At 35.6% G+C, this 24,720-nt stretch overlaps 1 protein-coding gene across 10 annotated transcripts in view; it reads left to right on the top strand.

Moving 5' to 3' along the window:
• Window positions 1-11,800, top strand: part of LOC106875847 (coiled-coil domain-containing protein AGAP005037) — an 877,187-nt gene extending 865,387 nt beyond the window's left edge. For 9 of the 10 annotated variants that reach the window (XM_052970540.1, XM_052970539.1, XM_052970538.1 and 6 more), the window contains 2 exons: window positions 1,381-1,672; window positions 3,003-11,800. In XM_052970540.1, coding sequence (XP_052826500.1) covers window positions 1,381-1,672; window positions 3,003-4,292 — 1,582 coding nt within the window. In that variant the 3' untranslated portion in view covers window positions 4,293-11,800. Of the gene's footprint in view, window positions 1-1,380; window positions 1,673-3,002 lie in introns of those variants that run through there. The other variant, XM_052970546.1, reaches the window with a different exon arrangement.
• Window positions 11,801-24,720: the final 12,920 nt, after the last annotated feature.

Here is a 24,720-nt window from a genome sequence, read left to right as displayed (position 1 = left end):
ATATATATACGTATGTATGTATATATAAAATTTATGCAGAAAAATACATGTATGATATTCAATGATATATCATTTTAAGAAGCAAGCATATTCTGCATGCTTACACAGACTGTTAATTTAAAATGTTCCTTTATTTTTAAGTTTTATCCTAGCTAATTGTGTTGTAATAAAATGCTTTTAATATTCTAAATAAGTCTGGAAAACTGTAGGTAAATTGAGCAACAATGAGGAATGCTTTCTTTTAACTTTGACAGATTTTTTTATTCTGTAAGGAGATTTGCTTTTGAGTAAGGTCAGAATTTTGTTATAATAACTGATTTATTTATATTTATTTACTAAATTAAAGATCAGTAGAAGTAATCTCCTAGTATTGCAGTACTTCAGTCTGTATCATCATTCATCAAAATATTTGCTTAATGACCTGTTATAAAATTGGAAATTGGGATGTGTATACCTTTTGTAAATTGCTCCAATAGGAATATGAAGCTACGTTTTGAGGTCAGTTGACTCAAACCCCACAAATGCTTCATTTTAGTAGTTTTGATATTTCAGCAACTTACTGAAATGATTCAGTAATGATTTTTAAGATGTATTGACATGATATATTTTTGTTATATTAATGTACTCTAATTAATAAAATATTTTAATGACTCAAATATGAAGAAGTTTTAAGATCTGTTTGGAGTAACATATTTAATTAATCTAATTAACTGACATTGAACTAATGGGTACAAATCCTATTATAAAAAGTTATAAAACTTTTTATTATAGATTTTGTAGCCATTTACAGAATTTTAATCAGGGTTTTGATTATTGGAGTGACTTGGCTAAATGACTATTTTCTAATGTCCTTGAGTTCATATCACAGGGCAGATGGTTTGTGTCTCTAGTAAACATTTAAGTCCATTAAGTATTTGGAATAGAATAGTACCCTCTCCAGGTGAAGTGTTCCTCATTTAATTAAGAAGACAGAAATTTATGTTTGGTAGTGGCTTTTAAGATCCTTTACTGTGGTACCTTCTGAAAAAAATACATTTTACTTTATATTAGTCTAGAGATACTTAAATATTTTCACTAACTGCAAAACATCTTTTATTGATAATAGATTCCAGACTTGTCTCGTTTATTCTCAGCATTACTCACAATAATTGTTTGAATTTGGAAATGAATTCAAGCTTAAATTGTTGTGATGAAGCAACATTGCCCTAATTCTACAATAATAAATCAAATATTTTTCTCTTAATTGCTAATTTTTAATAACAGTTAAATTGATGTTAAAAATACAAAAAATGCAAATTAATTTCGTTAAATGGTTTCACAAGTTAAGATTCTTAATATTTTGCAAAAATTTGTGCATTTTTTTTTTTTTTATGATTCCAGGTTAGCCTCAGTCCAACAACACAACAGATGCTTGAGTCCAACACCTCTGAGTCAGAAGGCCCCAATAACAGCTTTGAGTCCATCGCTATTGCCTCAAAACCCAATGAAGGTGGTCAACAATGATAAGCCAGGAACTATACAAATAATTTTAAATTATCCAAAAGTTAGTTCTGGCCAACAACAACATGAGAATGAACAGAAACTATCCCACAGTACATCTCATAACAGTGCTGATACTTCTAGCGGTAGTAGTGGCAATAGTGTGTACAGTTTGACTTGCAATGATGATCAGGTGAGTTACATTATATGATATATATTTAGTATATCCCACTTATACACATTCTAGAGTGTCCATAAATATCATATCTGCCATTTAGACATGGCATAAAATAGCAATGCAGTTTACCTTCTAGTAATGTTTAGCACACTGCTTCAATACTCAATGTATACCATTGATATAAGAACATGTGCACTATTTCTGTATATTCCTAATTATCTACACTATATGTACATATAACTTCATCCAAGCATGACTTCTGTTTTATAAGATACTCAGGTTCACTCTATTATACCATTTATCACTCTCTGTTAGGTTGTCCTGCTCCAAACACCGTCTATAGTTGTCCAAACATACTCTACAATTATCCACTTTATAATAAGTATTTTTTCTGCACTATTACAAAAATACATTTGCGTAAGTTAATCTCATTTCAGTTGGCTAGTAAATAACATAAAAAGTTAAATATGTGAGAGATAGCTTTGATATGTTATAAGTTCACTAATATTTGACTTGTGATAATGCTAAATCATTTCAAAATGGGTAGCAGGGTTGTTACTTTTCAACTTGCCAAAATTATTTGGATAACCCCAATATCATTATTTTACAGAAAAACTAAATGTTTTAGGCATGTTTATATGTTATCATAAAACACAGAATTGTTTAGGAATTTTTTCACAGCTTTTGATAAATAAGATCTTTTTTATTAATCAATATGAAGAGGAGAGCAATATCAATTGTGATTTATATATATTCAATTTGCTGAGTGCTTGATAGCTAGTCCCATGCTATCATTCTTCCAAAGTACAACTGACAGGAAATACTCAACAACAACATGACCTGACTAGTGATATTAATAACATCCAAATTCCCCTCAAATCACACCTTACCATCTTAAAAAACAAATGAAGGGCACTTGGATAATGAAGGACACATTGGATATATCTTCTGAAAATAAGATAGGACTGGAATTCTTTAATCATATATGTTTATTCAGAGCTGACCTATGACTAAACAATAACATGACTTGACCATGAAGCAAGAGTGACATAACATAATGTTGCAAAACTGAGATTGAAGAATTTATTACTTGAGCTCAGATTCCATCTTTTATTTTCTTATGTCTAGATTTTTCAAGATATTTATTTATGATACATATATGACAGATTTGATTTCTATTTTCTTTATTTTCATAATAGTGATCCTTTACTAAGGTTGAATAAATTATAGATTGCATGATATTCAATGCTTTTCTCAAGAGCATGTGTAGCATAGATCAATTTGTAAACTTGAAATTCATTAAATATAAACATATTGAAATATTACTTATTAATTTCTTTTCAAGATTACTCCTAGATCTGGGGAATGTACATATTTACCAAGCACTACACCAAAACAAAATGTAGGCAGTGAAACACAAGAAAACCAAACGACTCCTTCCAAAATTGGGAACAATTTTCGTTCTTCGTCACAGACATCCTCCAACCAACTCCAAATCAATTCTGTTAAATCTGATTTCACCGACTGTGTATCTATTAATCCAACTACAGAGGTGTCTTATATGAAACCAGTGTCAGCTCCAGAGAAAACTAGCAAGATGGCAATAATATCCGAGTCTACTTCCCCAAACAAAGAATTGTTTTCAGGAAAATCAACAGAAAATTCAAAGGAATCTTCAGCAGATTTAATCAACAAAATACATTCAGCTCGTGCTGATTTCTTTAGTTCAATGCTAACTTCTGAAAACTCAATAACTCTGAATAAAAATAATTCTTCTAGTCCTACAACAAAAATGGATTACACAGTCCATTTCACGTCTCCAAAACCAACATTCACCATTGCTAATTGCATTCAGTCCACTGCCAAAAATAGCCCCAAACCAATCACACCAACAGCAACAGCAGTTGCTGAGTTATGGCCTAAAGATCCTCCACCAATTTCAAAGAAACCTTCCCACTTGTGGAAAGTAAGACCTTCATCATATAATTTTGATGGCACCAATGTTGCAGTTTGTTCTGGCTCATCTTCAAATTCAGTTATTAGTTTACCATATTTCAGTAATAGCTCCAAATCTTTACCAACCCCACCCTCCAATAATAAAAGTGATTTGAAATACTGTGAAACGAAAACTGCAATTTGTTCAAAGAAAAGCCCACCACCACCACCACCCCCTCGTAAAAGCAGCAAAAATTCATATGAAGTGAAACCAGCTCCTACTAGTAGCACCCCTCAAGTAGTACACTACACTCTTACCCAGCATTGTAATCCTTCAATGAGCTCTTCTTTTTCTATAAATACATCTCTTCAACACGACAACAAACATCCCAAAAATAATGCTAGAGACAATTCTCCATCAAGAGAAAGTGCTTGTAGCTCAGGAAGCTCAGCTTCCAGTGACTCACAGCATAGTGTTGTCAGAGTATCTCTACACACACAACAGAATGGTAATGGTTTCAATAAAAAAAATAAACCCAGCCCTCCCCAACGAAAAAGTAGTCAGTTGAGTCACTTGCCAGCCTCAACACATTCACCATCATTAAGCAGACCTGCTTGTTGGGAACAACCTGTATTCAATGGCGTCAAAGGTTTATCAATGAATACTAAGAGAGATTTACAAGAAACTGCAATAGACTAAGAATCCATTACAGTAAATGGTCAGGACTAGCTTACTGCAAACTTATCTTCAAAAAGAAATAACAAAATAAGTCTAAATTGTTGAAAACAGAAAACTGTGATGTTTTTGGAATTTTCGGTTTTTCTTTCTTTTTTTATTTTATTTTTTTTCATAATGATATATTAACATTTTTTAAAGTATAACATTTTATAACCTAATGAATGTTGTGAAAAGATATTTCCTTCTACACCTCCTAATGTTGATTATTTTCCTGTTTTATAAGTAAACTAAGGGTATCATTCTACTTGGAAATTTAATGAAGGTTTTTCTATTTTTTATTAGATTTGTACATATGAGTATAAAACTCTTTCCTCATTTATTGAATTCAAAACTGTTTCCATCTTGAATTTTTTTTCAACTGTTTTTTTCTAATTATATCTCATGTCTAATGTTGCACTCCCTCCCACCAAATGAAGGTTTTCAATTCCAATATCTTGTTCAGCATCTAATGCTAATTCCTTCCTTCACAGATTTCCTTGACTTGTTCAATATCTTTCAAATTCCAACTTATATAAATAACTTTTCAACATAATTCCACAAAAACAAAGTGATTTATTTATTGTAATACAGAACCAAAATAAAATGATAAAATTATATCTTAATCTTTAATTTTAATCTAATGTTAAATACTTAATTGCTAAAATGAATGAAAGTTTTACAGTCAATTCTGAAATAACAATGAAGAGTTTCTTTTATTATGTCTTAGCAAAATTAATATTAGTATTTAAGAATATATGTTAATATAATGTTCAACTGCTGGATTAATTAGCTTGAATTAGTTTATCAGTAAATTTGAGAGTATACTTATCAAAAGTTATTAATATTAAAATAAGTGTGTGTGTGTGTGTGTGTGTGTGTGTGTGTGTGTGTGTGCGCGCGTGCATGCGTGCGTGCGTGCATGTGTGTGTGCAAGATAGATAGAGTACAGATAGAAAATCATTTGATAAAACTCAGTGGTCATGCCAGATAACATTTAAAGAACAACTCTATTTCCATCTGTATTTATTCTATTACTTATTACTACCAAAGCACATAAAAAATGATTCAGTAGTGATAGGGATTCTGTTGACAGTATATAGATATATCATATACATTTAAAATTAATTCAATATTCAAAACTAAATTTTATTCATTTTTTAATGAAAATAAGTTTTATACATTTTATAAATAATAATGATTTTTTTTTCTAATTTTTGGTAGAAGGGCAGTAATTTTGAGGGAAGGAGAAAGTCAATTACATTAACACCAGTGATCAACTGGTAATTATTTTATCAATTCCAAAAGGACGAAAGGCAAATCAGCCTCAGCAGCATTTGAATACAGAACTTAAAGCTGGATGAAATGCTAACAACTCTGCCAGTTCACCACCTTATTAATTAAAATGCTGATGAATTAGAAAACATAAGTTCTACATAGTTGTTTTTCAGTTTTATTTTATTTTAAAATTTATTCTATAAAAACATGCAAGATAGCATTCTTGACTATCTAATCCAGACAAGTTACTTGTAAAAACCCTTGTATAAATGTATGTATATAGAATATGTTTGGGAGAGGTCCTAAATTCTTCATTCTATTTACTTCTGAAGGAACTTAAGAAAAAACTTAAATTAGGTTTAAACATAATAAAAGATAGTCTAGAAAAGGCAATCTCTAAATTATTTGCAAGATACCCAGGATTGAAATTGAAAGGGTGCTACCATACAATAATGTTTTAATTACTCTTTTTTGATCTTCAGTCTGTTGACGGTCAATTATACTGGGTTTCAAAAGCATCTGCTGTATCTACTGAAAAAGATTTATAACAAACAAATTTAGACTAAAATTCTTAGTCTTAATATTAAAAAAAAGGAACAGATAGTAAACCAACAAAAACAGTAGTGAGTGATGAAATACTTTGCAGTGCTTAGTTTCATCCTACAACATTTTAATTTCATATTTCACTATGATCAACTTTGCCTGTTACTTCTGTGATTGATAAAACCAGAACCAATATAACAACTAGGTATACTTTCTCTCATAAAAAAATGGTTTAGAGCTAAAGTAAGAAACTAAATATATATTAAAGTAATACAGTAGAATCTAAAGAAATTAGAGATGGTCTGTGCTGACATATACAAAAATTATTTTGCCTGTTAGAAAAAGAGGAGTCTAACATTTCGTACAAGGCCATTCATCAGAGAGGGAAACATTTGACTTCTCTTCCACACAACAAAATAATGTATTCCACTTTTCAACCTATTTGTAAATATGAAATACATAAGAGGGCAATGAATTAAGAGCAAGTCTTTGGCACCAGGTTGAAGTAAGCAGGGTTTCAATTACTACTTGCTGCTTCAGTTTATTTACATTTCCCTCCCAGTTTCTAAATATGAAGGTTTATTTAAATCAATAATAAAAATCTGGCTACCACCATAAAAATAAAAATGAACCCCTTGAGAGCAGATACTGAGTCTTCAGATATGATCATTCTAATTTACTGATATTACAAATACCTTTGACAAAGAAATATGTCATTTTTCCTTCACACTATATTAGACACTGTTGGGAAATATCATCTTCTGCCATAGTTATAAAGCCTATAGTGAAGTGAAAATGGGAAGGTGTCAATGAAATATATTTTTACTATTTATTCATAATAATATTGATATTTGATTATAATAACAATAACAAAATATTTTAACTATATTTTAATATTTTAAACAAAATTCTGCAAGGAAATTGAAAGGCAAAACAGTGAACTTTAAACTATCAGAAACATATTTTTAATGAACTTGACATACAATAGGGTGTTGCACGATATACACAGAACTGAGTATAATATTGTTGAGGGTTGTTAAACAGCTAAAAGTCAATAAAAATGTGTTGAAACACCTACACTTCAACAGAATTTAAGTTGTATGATGCCTAGGATTGAAATTGAAAGAGTGCTACCATACAATAATGTTTTAATTACTCTTTCTTGATCTTCAGTCTGTTGAAGGTCAATGATACTGGGCTTCAAAAGCATCTACTGTATCTACTGAAAAAGATTTATAACAAACAAATTTAGACTAACAATCTTAGCCATGATATTTTTAAAAAGAATAGATAGTAAACCAACATAAACAGTAGTGAGAAATGAAATACTTTGCAATGCTTAGTTTTGTTTTACTACATTTTAATTTCATATTCCACTATGATCAACTTTGCCTATTGCCCTTCTGTGATTGATAAGACCAGAACCAATATAACAACTAGGTATACTTTCTCTCATAAAAAATGGTTTAGAGCTAAAGTAATACATAGAATCAATAGTCAAAAATGAAAATAGGCCAAAAACTTAAAATTGAGAGAGGTAAAAACTTAAATTTCTATAAAGGAGCTTGCTGAACATGCATATATATATATATATTGTAGTAAATGCCCGTCGAGATAGAAGTGTCATAAAAGAAACAACACCTTTTCTAATGTTTATTTTTTTATTCATTGTGTAAGAAATAAGCTTACTTTAAAAGATGGACTAAGAATGTTACCAATGTAGTTTATTATCTACAAAATAGTGGAATATTAGGAAATGGTCAGTGACTCGCAAATTGAAAATGTTTGCAAAATAGAATGATACTCTTCTTTATGTGGGAGGAAAGAAGTTTGACAGATTTTTCTTCTTTATCACAACAAACTGACATATTTCACTTTATTCACAAAATGTGAATATTAAGTTAGTATGAGTTACTAATTTTTAGCTAATTAAACTGTAGTGAAGGAAATTAAACTCACACCAAGCCAAGTTCATAAGTCGGTTCTAACTCTCTGTTAAAGCTAATTTCCTCCATTTGCATTATTAATCTATTTTGGTCTTCAATACATTTTTCCTGTAAAACTCCTCTTTCTCCTCATCAATAAATGTACCTCAGTAACAAATCAATGAGCATTCAAAGGCTAACAAATTGTTTCATGTTATCAAGGAAACAAATTCAGTTCATCGCTTCCAATTTTCTTTCATTCAGAAGTACACAAGATTGATAGAATTCTATTTCATGACTACTTATTATTATTATTATTATTATTATTATTATTAATAATAATAATAATAATAATAATAATAATAATAATAATAATAATAATGGCTTCAAATTTTAGCACAAGGCCAGCAATTTTAAGGGTGGGAGTAAGTCAATTACATCACTCCCAATGTGAAACAGGTACTTATTTTATTGACTCCGAAAGGATGAAAGACAAAGTTGACTTCAGCAGAATTTGAGCTCAGATGAACAAAATGCCACTAAACTTTTTGCTGGTGCACTAATGAGTCTGTCAGCTCACTGCCTTATCAATAATAATACTAATATTTTTTCAAATTTTGGCACAAGGTCAGAAAATTTATATCATCATCCCCAGTGGTCATCAGGTACTTAATTTGTTGACCCTGAAAGCATTTGACTTCAGCAGCATTTGAACTCAGAGTGCTAAGCATTTTATCCAGTGTGATAACAATTCTACCAGTTTGCCACCTTACTACTACAACTACTACTACTACTACTACTACTACTACTACTAATAATAATAATAATAATAATAATAATAATAATAATAATAATAATAATGATGATGATGATGATGATGATGATGATGATGATGATGATGATGATGATGATGATGATGATGATAATAATAATAATAATAAATAATAATAATAATAATAAAGTGCCAGGAGATCAACATAGCATCATGAAAGAAAGAGAAAAAGTTGATAAATATGGAAACCTGAGAATTGAGATCGCTAAGATGTGGCAGCTACGAGAGTCAAACATAAAGGTTATCCCTATTGTCAGCAGAGCATTGGGTTCAATACCACCCAATCTGAAAAAACATCTGAAAACCTTAGAAATACTCTACAATCTAGATGTATTGCAAAAGTCGGCATTACTTAGAACTGCATGCATATTGCATGAGGTCCTTGTTGTGACTTGACAAACAGTACAAACCCCTGGTAGACACAATATCTTCAATCAACAACCTCACAATATTGTATACTGTGCAACGTCTATAATAATAATAGTAATAATAATGGTTTTAAATTTTAATATAAGGTCAGCAATTTCATTGAGGGACTAAGTTGATTACATTGATCCCCAGTGTCCAACTGGTACTTACTGCCAACCTCAGCAGAATTTGAACTCAAAATGTCACTAAGCATTCTGCTCAGTATGCCTCTAAGCATTCTGCTCAGTATGCCTCCAAGCATTCTGCTCAGCATGCTAACAATTTTACCAGCTCGCCACCTTATTACTACTAATAATATTTTTTATCTACCACATGGACAACAGATAAGGAGATATTATATGGACATATTACAAAAACTGGGTTTTAGTTTGAAATTGAATGAGAAAAATGAAAGCGAAAGCTATGAGAATGTCAGTTTTTGTTTTTGCTTTGCACGTTTTTATAATCTTTTTTTAAATAGAAGTATCATTTATGTTTGTTGAAACATTTAATATCCTTCACTTACAATGTCAATATCTGGTGAAAAAAATTCCATTTTACCCTATGAGTGCCAATTACAGTGTGGAAGGTTTAGAAGAAATTAAGAGTTTATTTGCTAGAAACATGACATAAGTCAGTCTAGCAATCCACTGCTCAACAGTATGATAATACTAATAATAGAAATAGCCCTTTTCAGCTATTGAACTCACTTCAACATAAATTAAAGAATGTGGTCGTTTAGGAACCTAATTTAATTTTGAAATATATTTTTATTACTATTTTTTATTCACTTTAAATCTAAGTACTATGCAGTACACACATTTAATGTTTTTTTTGTTTTGTTTTGTTTGTTTTTGTTTTTTCACTGTGGGCCTTTGTCTTTCAAGTTGAAATGGATTTTCTTAAAAGCTTATTACTCCTTTGCAACTTATTAAAGAAATTGTGCAATGTCCTTGGCAATCTGTTACCCCAGCTATTAAGTAACTTGATTACAATTTAAAAGAAGAGTGAAATGTTTATAACTGTACTAACTTATTAATTTGAGATAGAGAGAAAGATTTTGATCTGTTCAAGTATTTTTAATTTTCTTTTTTTTTTTTACTTAAAAAAATAATGATCTTTAATGACTTTTTCAAAGATTCAGTTTTCTAACTAAATTATTCAATATATTTTTAAATCTTTCTCAAACAAAAAAAGAAAAATCATTTTTTGAAAATTTCTGCATGCCAAACAACCTTATCTAATAAACAAAGTAGCAAGTGCATTTCTTCCACAAGAAAAATAACAAACACTTAAACCTTTGTTTGGTAAATTGTGTCTTATGGAATTCATGAATACAGTGAATTTATATAATATTTCTTGCTTGTAATAAAGTTTTCACAATGATAATGTTTCAGTTCAAATACTATGTTGCTGAATATAATGTCACTAGAAGCAATGTGTGTGTGACCAGGATGAGATGCTTCTAAGTACCTTTGTTATTTTTTCTCTTGAACTAATTGTACTAAAATTCACTCAGTTTAACTTTCATGAATAACCTTTTTAAAAACAAATTATTAACAATTTTCTATGAATACCTATGCAAAAATGGAAATTAAATTGTCTTCATCCACATCTGTTTAAGTAATCTACATCTACTTGTTTTTCTTGTATGTAACTTTCTAAAAGTCCTACAAAACCAACTGAAAGCAAATCTGGGAAGCTGTTATAATAATATTGTCTTTATTAAACATATCATTTGGATCCAGCATATATACAAAAGTTACAAGTTTAACCAAAGTGTGTCATTTTACCTAGCTAAAACAAGTTTTCATCTTTTTTTTTTTTTCACTACCAATTATTATATGGTAATTACACAATTAACAGCTTGTGAAAATTTCTCTATTTTTATTTTTAAATTCCACTGGCATTTTTATATGAAATTTTAATGTTATAATTGTTTAAAATCTCATATTCAAGCAGATCTAGGTGAATATGTTGAGGTATTCATGTAGATTCACACAAGGTGCTCATTTATCACTCAGAAAAATCTAACTAAGCATAACGTGTTTCAAATAAATTAAATTTTGTAATTTAATTTATTTAAATTAATAACTAAGCATGTTATACTTAGTTATTACTAAGCATAATGTGTTTTAAAAACTAAGCATAACGTGTTTTAAAAAATTAATCTAATTAAATTTTGTAATTTAATTTATTTAAATTAATAGCATTAAATTTAATTTAAAATGAAGAATAAAACTTTGAATTTTTATGACTGACAACTTTAGAAAGGAATACATGAAGATAATTAGAATTTAATTAAGTGATATTCCCTGTAATAATTGTATTGCTAACTAAAGTGGTACAGGTGCCTCTAAGTGGCACTGTTTAGCTAGCAGGTATTTGTTCCTAGGGAGTGCAACACAAACTCAGGGACTAAGCTCCTTATTTTCTACTTCAAAAAGTAATCATGAAAACAAAGTGAATTCAGAATTGATTGCAATAAAGAACTGCCTACAACAATCTACCCTTGTATTTCTATTTATTCCAGCAACTAACAACAATTTAGAAGAGTATGATATGGTCAAATGTCATGAGGAATGGAGTATATAGTCTAATAACACTGTGTAACATGATTTTTGTCCTTGCGTAACAACTGATATTTCCTATTTGCTTACCCCTAGAAAAATGGCTAATATTTCCTTCAAGCCCCAAAGAATCCCTTTCAACACATGGCTATGATGTTCCCTACTACTCCTGCTCATCATCAGAGATGTACATATTGTCAGCCACTAAGGGACATACTCAAGTGGTTAAGGTCAAGCAACTGACAATGAAATCTGTGGTACTGAGAAGGATATTTGCTATAATGATATTTCTACTTCAACAACTCAATGCTAAATTTGTCTGAAATGTAATGAAAATTAGGTCAGTTTCAAAACATTGATGTCCAGGTTGCAAAAGCAAAGTTTGAAGGGAATAATAGGAAATAACACTTACTGAGCAAAGACAAAAAAGAAAAATTAAAATTTTGTTACACAGTGTAGTCTGAGCATTGCTCTTTGTCTGAATGAGGAAAGGAAAGAAAAGTGTTGTTCCTAGGATTTCAGGGCAAGTAAAAATGTTGACTTGTCACCACTACCACTTTCTCTCACTTCCTCACACTCAGATGAAGAGCAAGGTTGCAAACATTATGCTCCTTACAGCAATAATATTTATTGAAGTCAAGTGACTTCAATAAATACTTGTCATCAACAAACACTAGCACCATTTTCCTCAGAGTTTGGTTTTTGCTCCCACAATTAAGGTCTGTTGTAGTATGTATATTTGTGTGTGTGTGTGTGTGTGTGTGTGTGTGTGTGTGTGTGTGTGTGTGTGTGTGTGTGTGTGTGTGTGTGTGTGTGTGTGTACCACAACAGACCTAAATTTATTAAGCTAGACAGAACAAAACTGTCCCAGAAGTGTTTGTTTTGCCTACCTTGAGGTTATATTGTGTTTTTGATGTCTATCCTGGATGAAACACCACAGCTTCACAACATTAAGTATGTAAGTATGTGATATTAATAATGTTTACATTATTTAAGTTGCTTCAAACAAAAATTCAAATTTTGTTTTCCTTATGAAATATATATGCACATCAGCAAATAGCTTTTAAACTTTGTTTATATACCTCTAGCTAGCTCAGGCAGGTCAATTCAGTGGTGAATGAGTGTGTAACCCTGAGAGCAGAAATGACCTTTCATTTTCTTTCACTACTAGGATGATTTTGTTTTGTCTAGTATACTGTGTTTTTGAACACAATACATTTAAAGGGGCCTACTCTGAATAAAATACTACAGCTTAGCAAATATATATATATATATAGTTTTAGGGAAAAGAACCAAGTTTCATGAACTCATCGATGAAAATCCACTATCACATATAGAAAAATTAATAATTAAAAGCACAATAAATGACTATAATATAATACAAAGTAAATATCATGAGATAAAGATATTATCTTTATCTTATATTTACTTTGTATTATATTATACTCATTTATTGTGCTTTTAATTATTAATTTTTCTATATGTGATAGTGGATTTTCATCGATGAGTTCATGAAACTTGGTTCTTTTCCCTAAAACTATATATTTATATATATTTTAATCTGTAAAGCTCAATTAAATTTTTATTTTTTATAAATTGATTTTAATTGAGTTTTTACCTGTAATTTTGGATTTTGTCCCTAATATTATATATATATATATATATCTGTTGTCCCTGTTTCTGGAGAGCATGTAGTCAATCTGGCTTGTGTGCTCACCACATTACTAGCTGGTAGGATCTCTGATGGATTTCTGAAGCAAGTATTGCAGATCAGCAAGTCATTTGCATCACAAAACTCCAGCAGTCTTGTTCCTTCCTCATTTCCAGAACCAAAGTAGTAACGCCCACGAATGCCATAAAATCCATTGGAGTGCTGCCCATTGAAGTCACCAGCCACAAGAATAACGTTGTTGTCTTTTGTCATCATGGTGGTCAGCAGAAGGAATTCATAGAAATGGTCCTTCTGTTTATTTGTTAGTCTTGCATGTGGAGCCTATGCAGAGATGTCATTGTTATATTAAACAAGACTATCTTTAGGCATAATAATCCTATCACACACCTTAACTACTTTGATCACTTTATCCACCCATTTCTCTGCCAAAAGAATATCTACACCACCTACACCTTGCTATGCACATTCACACATGCACATAGGTAAACGCATATGTGCACCCACACAACACACACACAAGCAACCTACATACGCACACCCACACAACACACACACACAAGCAACCTACATACACACACACTCATGTGCATACATTCACATAACTACACTTACATGACAGCCATATACATAAATAACACATCTTCCACACCAGCATATGTCTATCACACCCACATACATAAATAACAGAAACATATATACGCACACACACACACACACACACACACACACACACACACATGTATAAACTCACACACGTGTGCATGCACTCTCACATGCATACACATAAACACACACACATATTACATACATGTTACTACACTAGCATACATCATGTCAGGACACAAATAACACATCTGTCATGCTACTCCACCCGCAAACATAAATAGCAAAATCATATACCGAGCAAAAAAAGAGAATGATTAATATTTTATTAAATTTCAGAAAAGCTAGTAAACACAAATTTGCAATTGGTTTCGTAAATACAGTTAACCATTAGCTAAATTCTGGGGAATATCTAAGTTTGTACAATGGACTTAATAAAAGTTAGTAACAGTTAATAATAGTTTCACCCAAATGTCTCATGCAAAATAAGAGAATGATCAAACCAAAAAAATGCTTCAACTCAAAACCATAATAATGATTGAAAGAAATGTAAATATGAACTTAATACAGTTATTATGATGTAGACCGTTGTTGGAGATCACCTCTGCACATCAATTGCCACAGGACATAACAAGTTTCCTGCACAAGTCAGGTGTTACTTTCTTCCATTCTTCTTCTAATATCTCCCATAAATTCATCATAGTAGTTGGTGCTCTTTGTGTTACTTTGTCTCCAAGTATCTTCCAAAGGTTTTCAATTGAATTTAAGTCTGGACTTTGTGCTGACCACTTCGCTACTTGGATATTTTGTTCACTAAAGAATCCAGTGACACGCTTTGCAGTATGACAAGGGGCACTATCTTGCATGAAAATACACATTTAATTCAGAAATACTTGTAATGATAGGATCACATGCTGTTTAAAAAGATATTAGCAGTAACAGTCTCTTTAATCTGCACTAGAGGGCCAACTCCTTCAGAAGAAATCATTCCCCACACCATGACACTTCCTCCTCCAAACTTGGCAGATTTCTTCAGGCACTTGGATTTTAGCCAATCTCCTGTGAAGCACCTAACATATTGTCTACCATCTGAACTTACTAAACTGAATTTGCTTTCATCGCTAAAATGAACTTTTGACCAATTTTCATCCCTCCAGTTCACATGAGATTCTGAAAATGAAAGTCTTTCCAATTTGTTCTTCTTGCTGTGATGGTAGGTTTCATTGCCGGGGAACAAGTCTTTAATCCAGATTCCTTCAGACGATGAGACACTGTAAAGCAGCTCACTTTCAAATTATAATTTACTTTTATTTTCTTAGAAATTCCAGCCACAGTCTCATGAAATAGCTGAGAGAATCATTCCTGAAACTTTCATCCTGACGATTTCTTTTCAGAAGTCGGGAGTAACTTTAGTCTGGTGTGCCATGTTCGGAAGCTGGCACAATACTGAAACAGTGGTAATGTTAAGCCTGCAAATGTGAACAAGGTTTAAAATTTCCAGAAATTTCTGAAGGAATCTAATCATTCTCTTATTTTGCACATGAGACATTTGGATTTGTGTGGGGATGTGTGTGTGTGTGAATGAGTGTGGAAGTGTATGCACATGTGTGTATGTGTGTGTGCATGCATTTGTGTGTTGTATGCATGTTGTGTGTGGAGGGTTGTGCATTTATGTGTGTGCATGCATGTGTGTGTATGCATGTGTGGGCATGTATGTGCACGTGTATGTATGTGTATTCATGTATGTGTGGAGGTATATGTTTGTTCATGTGTGTGTGCATATATGTATGGGTGTATATGTACGTGTGTGTATGTATGTGTGTGGTGTGTGTGTGGAGGGTTGTGTGTGTGTGGAGGGTTGTGTGTGTGTGGAGGGTTGTGTGTGTAGAGAGACATATGTGTGTTCGTGTGTGTGTGCATGCATGTGTGTGTGCATGTGTGTCTGGAGGGTTGTGTGTGCGTTCATGTGTGTGTGCTTGCATGCATGAAAGGGAGTGAGGGTGGCATGTGGTGTGTGGTGTGTGGTATAGTAATATGAGATATAAAAATTAATACAAATAATAAGTAGTACAAATAATACAAATAATAAGTAGGAATGGTAAAGTAAAACCGAATTTTTATTTAACCATGTTGGTCTGCACAAAGAGAGGACGTTACAAAAACAGACAAGGGGTTGGGGAACAAATGATTAACAACATGTAGTTAAAAATAAATGAAAAATATGAAAATCGAGTGGAATAAAACAGAATGGAGTGAGGCCAACCCCACACACCACATACCAACACTGAAACTTGGGTTTTTTCCCTTTTGTTCTCACTCAAGTAGGTTCATTCACTCTCAACATGCTTGCATCTTCCAATCTTTTCATGAAGGCAATTTGTAACAAGCATCTCCTCTCCAGCCTTATTTTCCTTTTCAGGTGGAAAAGGAAAAAGCTAACCAACCCAAAGCTGGAGATGAAAATGCTCATGACAATCCCTTTCACTCGTGTCTTCCATACTACCTCCTTTGCAATAGCCACTACACAGAGGAAACAAGCCTGGTCTTCTCTGTTCAGAGAAGTCAGCAGAACAATCTTAATTATAGACTCAGATGACAGTTGTTCTCTTCCAAGTCATGACAGCAGTTGCTCAACATAAACCCATAGTTCCGAAATCTTCGGACACTGCACAATTGCATGCAGAACAGGGGCTTCTGGAAATTATCCATAGGCCCTGGCCCGAATGTTCTCAGGTACAGGCTGGCAAGTTGACCGTCATCAAAGCCCAGGGTTTCTCCTAGGGTGTCATCACACTTGAACTCCACCAAGCCTCTATAAAACAACAAGGTGGAACCCCCACTGCTGGCATTGCCCATCTGGGAGAGGAGCATCTGATGGCACTCTGCTTGCCAAGCATCCAACTTCGGTCTACGCTTAATTCATGGGTTCAGTTTACTAAAAGAGGTGAACCGTGGAAGCAACAGTCTGACAACTGGAGACCGCACCTGCTCACCATCCAGGTAGAGCCAGAGATGACTCAGCACCAGCACATGCCTGCACATTTTTAGCTATGGCACCCTTGAGTGATTGTTGGCAGCAAATAGAGTGCCTTACAAGAGGTCCCCTGCTCCTCCACAAAAAGCAAAAGAGCATGCATTCCAACTTGTTCAGCCATTAATCTGGGCAAGGCACAACGGTCAAGTGGTAGGTAATTACAGATGCGATAAACACACCTGCAACATCCGCCTTCCCTTTCAGGGGTAACTTCTGCTCAGACCACCCTGATCGCCACCTAGCTCTAGTTCTCTATCTGGAGGTCTGGACCAAACCAGACTCATAGCATTTTCACCGGTCCGTCTGTCCAACGTCACACAATGTTGTTGGGCGGGATTGACTAGCCCCTCCAAATGCAAGTTGCAAGCTGACTGACTTATCCCAGTTAATTTTTGCTCTTGTCACCACTTCGTAATCCCTTATGGCCCTACCTACCCACTGTAAGTATTCGACCCAGGATACGATGACGGTGATGTTGTCCGCATATGCCAAAACCAATTTTCCACACCCTAGATCTCGCAGAATGCTTCTCATAGCCTCCAACTTCAGCAATGGCTTGAGGGCCAAAACATACAAAAGTGGGGAGAGAGGACACCCTTGACGTACCAAATGCTGAATGGTTCCAAAAAGAAACTACTCACCTGAATGATCGAATTGATGTTGCTGTATAAAGCAGAGATCCACTCATGGAAGATCAGGCCAAACCTGGCAGTCTCAAAGACTGCTGCCAGGTATTGATCTAAATGGACCACAGTTTCACCCTCACCAGGAATTCTAAGGCGTAGCATGTAAGATAGAGATTGTGGTGAATGGACTGGCCAGTGATGGCACAGGTTTGCACCTCCCCAAGTTTACCTAAAACCCATGCCAACCTTTTAGCTAACACCTTGGCCAAAATCTTCAGCTCTGCGTTAAGCAGAGTGATGGGCCAAAAGTTATCAATTACATCAATTACAGTTATCAATTGCTTGGGTCCTTTTCCTGAGTAGAACTGTGACTCACCACCCCAGGTTTGCTTGGAGAAATAAATTTCTCATAGCCATTTAGGAGGGGGGAAAACGCCTGCAATTCACTCAGTCTGGCTTCAGTAGTGACTACTAAATCCAATCTATGTGACCTGAGGTCTTCAAGGAGGCAGCTTTGCTTCCACTCCGACCCAGGCCACATACATTTATACAACCTTCATTGAGCAAGAACATAAGAAAAAGTTTACTAACCTTCTAGTTTCTTTTCCTTTCTTTTCTTTTTTTTATTCTTTGAGGAGGGGTGCATGTACTCCTTCCTCCTCCATAGTGTTATGTGATGTGGTTTGAGGGGTGGCAATGTCTTCAGGGTATTTAGTTTTCAATTTGCTATATGTTATATTGTCCAAGTAAAAAATTTTTACATTTGATGGAATGTTGGGATTGTTTGATGTTTGTTGTACGGTTTGGCATGTGGGATTTGTTGAATTTTTTCTGAGTTCAGTGTTATTCACATTTATTGCGGCTAAATTTATTATTGTTTTGAGTGGTTGTGGGGGGTGGGAGATAATTTTTCCTCTTACTGCTTTTTGGGGGGACTACATTTTGCCAGTCTTGTTCTGTGGTGGTAGGTTGGGTGGTGGTTGGTTGGGTAGTGGTTTGTTGAGTGGTGGTTGGTTGAGTGGTGGTGGGTTGTTTCTCAGCTACTCTCTCCAGCTCCTTCCTTGGGTGTAGCTGTTCATTCTTTTTTGTTGTTTTTCGTGTGGAAGGTTAGAGTGTGGAGGATGTGTGGCTGGAGGTGAGCATTCAGCCCTGATGTGTCCCTTCTCACCACACTTATAGCAGTGGGGCTTGTGACCCTCTACTATAACCCTCAGTGTAATCTAATCCCCTATGAAAATTTGCATGTGTGTGTGTGCGTGGGGGGGGGGGCTTAATGGTTAAGGTGTTGCACTCAATCTTAAGACAGGTTTTAAATACTGACTCAATTTAGAAACAACTACTATAACTAGCAGTTTACAAGGAAAAATCAGTTAGTGAGAGTGACTGACAGAGAGGAAGCTGATGGGCTGAATGACAACTATGAAATTCATCAATGATACAGTTGTCTCATCCACCACTCTCTTAAGTACATAAAGTATAAAACTAATTAACATAAATTACATTTCTCAAGAAAGGGGAAGTTATTTAGTGAAGCACACAAAACCACTTATCTATTTCTAAACACTGGAAAAAACTATCCTATTTACAGTGTTTAGATGGTATAGGTCATCGTTGAGCCACCTAATTTGACTCTCAGAAGGCTGTAATCTCTCTGCAAACTGACCTATGGCATAAGATAGAGGCAGTCAAGTTGCATCCTCGTAGCTTGCATGTCGGTGTAGAAAAAAGGAAAAGATGAGGTCACGTGTCTGAACCTTAATGTTGTGTAATGCCCTTTATATCTGACTAGCTTGTTTGACCCGCTGTTAAGTGGGGTAATGCACCTACAGAGGCCCCCTCTTAGACCAGAAGCAGTCAATTAATAGTAGTGTAGGCAGAGTGTACTAGGAGGGCACAGAAGAATGAACCATGGCAAAAACAGTTGTATGAACAATTGTATTGTAATACAAGGAAAAATGTTCAACAAAGAAAGGTGTCCAATCAAGTAGAACAAAGCATATATGAACAATGATACAGAAAGAGAGAAAATGTGAATGCAGTGTCTCTAGCAGGATAAGTCTATTCTCTGGAACAGTAACTGGCGAGGCAAAGGATCTGCCAGAACATGTCTGTAAGGTGAAGAATGTGTTTGTGTAGTTGGTGTTTTGGTGATTGGAGGTAGTGCTTATGGGGGTAGGGGTGGCAGTGTTTGTCAAATGATGGGTGTGTCAGCAAGTGGCATAAATGTTTTGGAAAAGGCTTTTTTTACTCTGTCAATAGAAACAGTCTCTTTTTTTCTGTGAATGTCCACAGGGAACAGTTTTGTTGTGATTTTAAGAATGCAATAAGATCCAGTTTAGGGAGGTGTAAGTGGTCCCTTGACGGCATCATTTCTTACAAACACGTGAGTCCAGGTAGAAATATCCAGGGGTACTGCAGAGGAAACAGACTGGTCATAAGGAAGCATCAGTGGCAGGTCAGCAAAGAATAACCTGAGTTGCATGACGTAAGATGTGGAGTCCACATTCGGTAAGTTGACGGGCGCCAACATTTGTCCAGGAAGCGCTAAGATGGTGCCATATAGGAGCTCAGCAGAAGAGTATCCTAAGTCCTCCTTGACAGCTGAGCGGCACCCTAGCAGAACAATGTGGAGAAACTCGGACCAATGATGAGGGTCAGGAGCCCTGCAAATAGCAGCTGAGCTGTTGGTGGAATCTTTCCGCCATATGGTTCGCGGCGGGAAGGTAATTGGTGGTGTGGATGTGCTGAACTCCAAGCAATCTCAAAAGCTCATAAAACAGACAAGCTTCAAATTGGCATCCATGATCAGTAGCAATTTTAGAGGGTACTCTGAAGCGAGATATCCACTCAAAGATGAGTGATCTGGCGACAGATTCCATGGAAATGTCCACAAGAGGGATGGCTTCAGGCCATCTGGAGAAAAGATTGATGCAGGTCAATATATAAGTAAATCTGCAACTGACCAGCCAAGGACCAACCAGGTCAATGTGTATGTGATGGAACCTGGTGTCCAGTGGCTGGATGTGTCCAAAAGGTGCTCTCACATGACGATGCACCTTGGAACGCTGACATGGTAGACAGGCACATGACCAAGCAGTAATAGACCGTCACATATTTGGCCAGAAAAAACCGGCCAAGATAAGCTTTACTGTGGCCACAATGCTGGGGTGTGACAGTGAATGCAGTGCTTCAAAAACAGCATGACGGTGACATTCAGGAAGAAGGGGTCGTGGTGACCCAGTAGAAACATCGCAGAGAATGGTTCCTTCAGAAAAAGGCAGAGGCAGATGTTCAAACTTGCAGCAGGAAAACTGTGGTGAAGAGACGTCCAGAGAGTCCAAGGAGGGTTGATCAGTAGCCATAGCAACCAAATCAATCGAAGCAGGAGACGACAATGCACTGATAGGCAGGTGAGATAAGGCGTCAGTGAGGATGTTGTCAGTGCCAGCGATGTGGTGAATGTCACTAGTGAACTGTGATATATAATCAAATTGCCTTGTTTCTCGTGGTGAGTACTGGTCCGTTTTTGCAGAGAGCGAATGTTAGTAGTTTGTGGTTGGCGAAAATCATGAAGTCTCTACCTTCAAGAAGATAAGAGAAATGCTTCACCGCCAGGTAAATTGCTAAGAGTTCTTTACCAAATATACTATATCCCATTTCTGCATTTTTCAGCTGGTGTGAGAAAATGGCTTAATGGCTGGCTTCAGCTGTTTACGGATTGCTCTAAAACTGCCCCTATAGTAAATGATAATTTTGAATCCAGAATAGGATGAGTGAGGAAGGATGCTTGAACAAGGTCAGCTTTGACAGATTCAAAAGCTTGGATGGCTGTAGAAGACAGCGTTATCTGTGCAGCTTTCTTTCGTTGATCTTTCAAGTGCTAGGTCAAGGGAAGCAACTTCTCTGCACATTTAGGAATGAAGTGACAATAATAATTAATAATTTTATTGGTTTACAATAAAATTTCTGAGTTGTTTTAAGGAAACAGGAGGAGACAAGCGTTTGATGGCTTCCACTTTAGAGGGAAGCAGATGAATACCATCAGTGTCAATGAGATGCCCCAAGAATTCCAAACTGGTAGAACCAAAGATACACTTAGCCAGGTTGATCTTCACATCATAGGAATGTAGGCACTTGAACAGCTGAGTCAAATGTTGGAGGTGTTGGTCTGGAGTACCACTCGCGACTAAAAGGTCATCAACGTACACAAAGACAAAATCTAACCCACAAACAACCTCATCAATGAACCTTTGGAACATGCTGGCCGCATTACGAAGTCCAAACGGCATAGACAAGATTTCAAATGCTCCAAAAGGTGTGGTGACAGCTGTCTTTGGAATGTCATCGGGGTTGACGGGGATTTGATGGTACGCACGTACCAAGTCAATCTTAGAAAAAATCTTACAGCCATGCAGGGCAAATGAAAAATCCTGAACATTAGGGAGGGGATAGCGATCTGCAACAGTGACGGTGTAAGACATCTAAAATCTCCAACCGGTCAGAAATCAGCATCATTCTTCCTGGCCATATGTAGAGGTGCAGCCCAAGGTCTCATGGAGGAACAAATGAGGCCCAGCTGGAGCATGTGCTCGAATTCAGTCCAGGCGATCGAGAGTTTCTCTGGAGACAAACGGCATGGTCGGGATGAAATGTCTCATGGAATGGGCTGGATTCGACGGATGAAATGACAAATCAGTCAATTCTAGAAACAAAGTGAGTAGCTGTTGAGAAGGGCTCACGACGGGGACAGAAGAATCCTTTCCAGGGACAGTGAGTGAAGTTGTGTTATCAATGAGTTGGCATCCTCTAATGTCCATAATGAGAGAATAGTGATGTAAGAAATCAGCTCCAAGAATGGGATAGGGCAGGTCCACAATGACAAAGATCCACTAGAAATCCCTACGGAGTGATAAATCCAGGGTGAGGGATATTTGTCCATAGGTCTTGATGGCGGAGTGACTCACAGCATAGAGAGAGAGATTCGAAAGACCAGGATTGGTAGAGGTAAACCGTCGAAACCAAATACTTAAGCTGGCACCCATATCCACCATAAAGGACTTTGAAGAATTGGCATCTCTGATAAAGAACGCACGATAGGGTAAATCAATGGAGGAGATGACTGACGTGCCCAGTGTCTCCCTGTCTAGTTTCCCTGAGAAGAGTAGGAGCAGGGCTGTGTACATTTCTTGGCTTGGTTCTTGAACCTCCTGTGGTACCAGCAGACTGAGGAAGCAGGAAGTGCGCATGTGCGTGAGGAGTGGCACCTGGTTATTCCTACGGAATGATCCCTTGAAGGCAAACAGTTCCTACATATGCGTGAAACCTGACAGGTCAGTTCTGCGATAACCCACAAGATTTCAGAAGATTGCATGTCGACCGGAGCAGAAGAAGTAGAATCTCGAGAGGAAGATGAAGAAGCGACAAGGTTATCTGCAGATGATGGTGTGCCAGAAAATTCCATAATCTTGTCTGTGGAGGTGGCAAGTTGTTCAAGGGCCGTATGTTCCATCATAGGAGCTAAAATCAACTAGACATTAAAAGGCATCCTCGAGAAAAATACTTGTTTGACAAATGCCTGTCCCTCATATGAGCTATCAAACAACTCTCGGATTCGTCGCAAAAACAGGTGGGGGTTCGGCTCTCAAGATGCTCATCCTGCAAGAGTGTGCGAAATTTACTCTCAGCCGAGGGAGAGTTACACTGGAGAACCTCAGCTTTGAAGGTTTCGTAAGTCATGTCTAATGGGGTTCCTGTTATCATATCTCGCACTGAAAGCGTGAGGGACGGAGGAATGCTAGTAAGAGTGATGTGGAGCCGACTGAATGTTAGAAGAAATGAAGAATGATTCCAGTTGTGAAAACCACATCTTAGCATCTCCATGATATTGAGGTAAAAGAAAATGACTCATCTGGGATGATAATAGGAAAACAGAACAGCACGAAGAACAAATGGTTGAAGAGTCAAAACACCCTAGTTAAAAGAAGACATGATGAGCAGCGAACTAGGAAATTTTTTTTCAATAAAAGTGGATGAAAATAGAAATCTTTGCTAGTTTATAAGGAACAAATTATGGCTAACACATGGATAATCCAGGTGGTTGAGAGAAAGAAACTCATACCTGGCATGTAGGAAAATTTTCTGTCCCTGTGAATTCTGGAGAAAACTCCAGTCAATTTTGTTTTCCTTTTTTTACAAGCAAGAACAAAATTCTCTGGGATGCTGTGTCTTCAAATGACAAAGTATTTTCAGTTACAACCCAAGGAAAAACGATTTGCAGTTTCCTGCTTGAAAATGACGCCAGAATTTTCCTGGTGAAGACGACAATATGATGATGAGAGACATTAGTGGTGTTCTTATATGATGAGCGGCAATTTGGTTGCATAGCCAAAGTCGTGAAGGAGAAAAGGGAATACATATTCACTGGTCTGTATTCACCCAGTTTTCACCATTTTAGATGAATATGTTCACATCAGGTCACCATTTTAGATGGTGTAGGTCATCGTTGAGCCACCTAATATGACTCTCAGAAGGCTGTAATCTCACTGGTAGTAAACCCAGATGAAGAACACATACAAGCAAGGTTGTAACTTTAAACACGTTTATTGTGGTCACATGTATATACACAATGGCATGATAAACAAAATGGTTGGTGTGTAAGGGCCATGGTCTTCTGTGCTATGCTCCTATCTGCAAACTGGCCTATGGCATAAGATAGAGGCAGTCAAGTTGTATCCTCGTAGCTTGCATGTCAGTGTAGAAAAAAGGAAAAGATGAGGTCACATGTCTGAACCTTAATGTTGTGTAATGCCCTTTATATCTGACCAGCTTGTTTGACATGCTATCAAGTGGGGTAATGTGCCTACAAGTGCTTGTTGAAATGGAAGCAAAAAAGTTTTTAAAAAAGAGAATATCCAAGGCAAAA

The sequence above is a fragment of the Octopus bimaculoides genome, chromosome 9 (assembly GCF_001194135.2).
Source record: "Octopus bimaculoides isolate UCB-OBI-ISO-001 chromosome 9, ASM119413v2, whole genome shotgun sequence".
In the NCBI taxonomy this organism is placed as follows: Eukaryota; Metazoa; Mollusca; class Cephalopoda; order Octopoda; family Octopodidae; genus Octopus; species Octopus bimaculoides.
The sequence above is the reverse complement of the archived record's forward strand: the minus strand, read 5'-3'. Positions and strand labels throughout refer to the sequence as shown.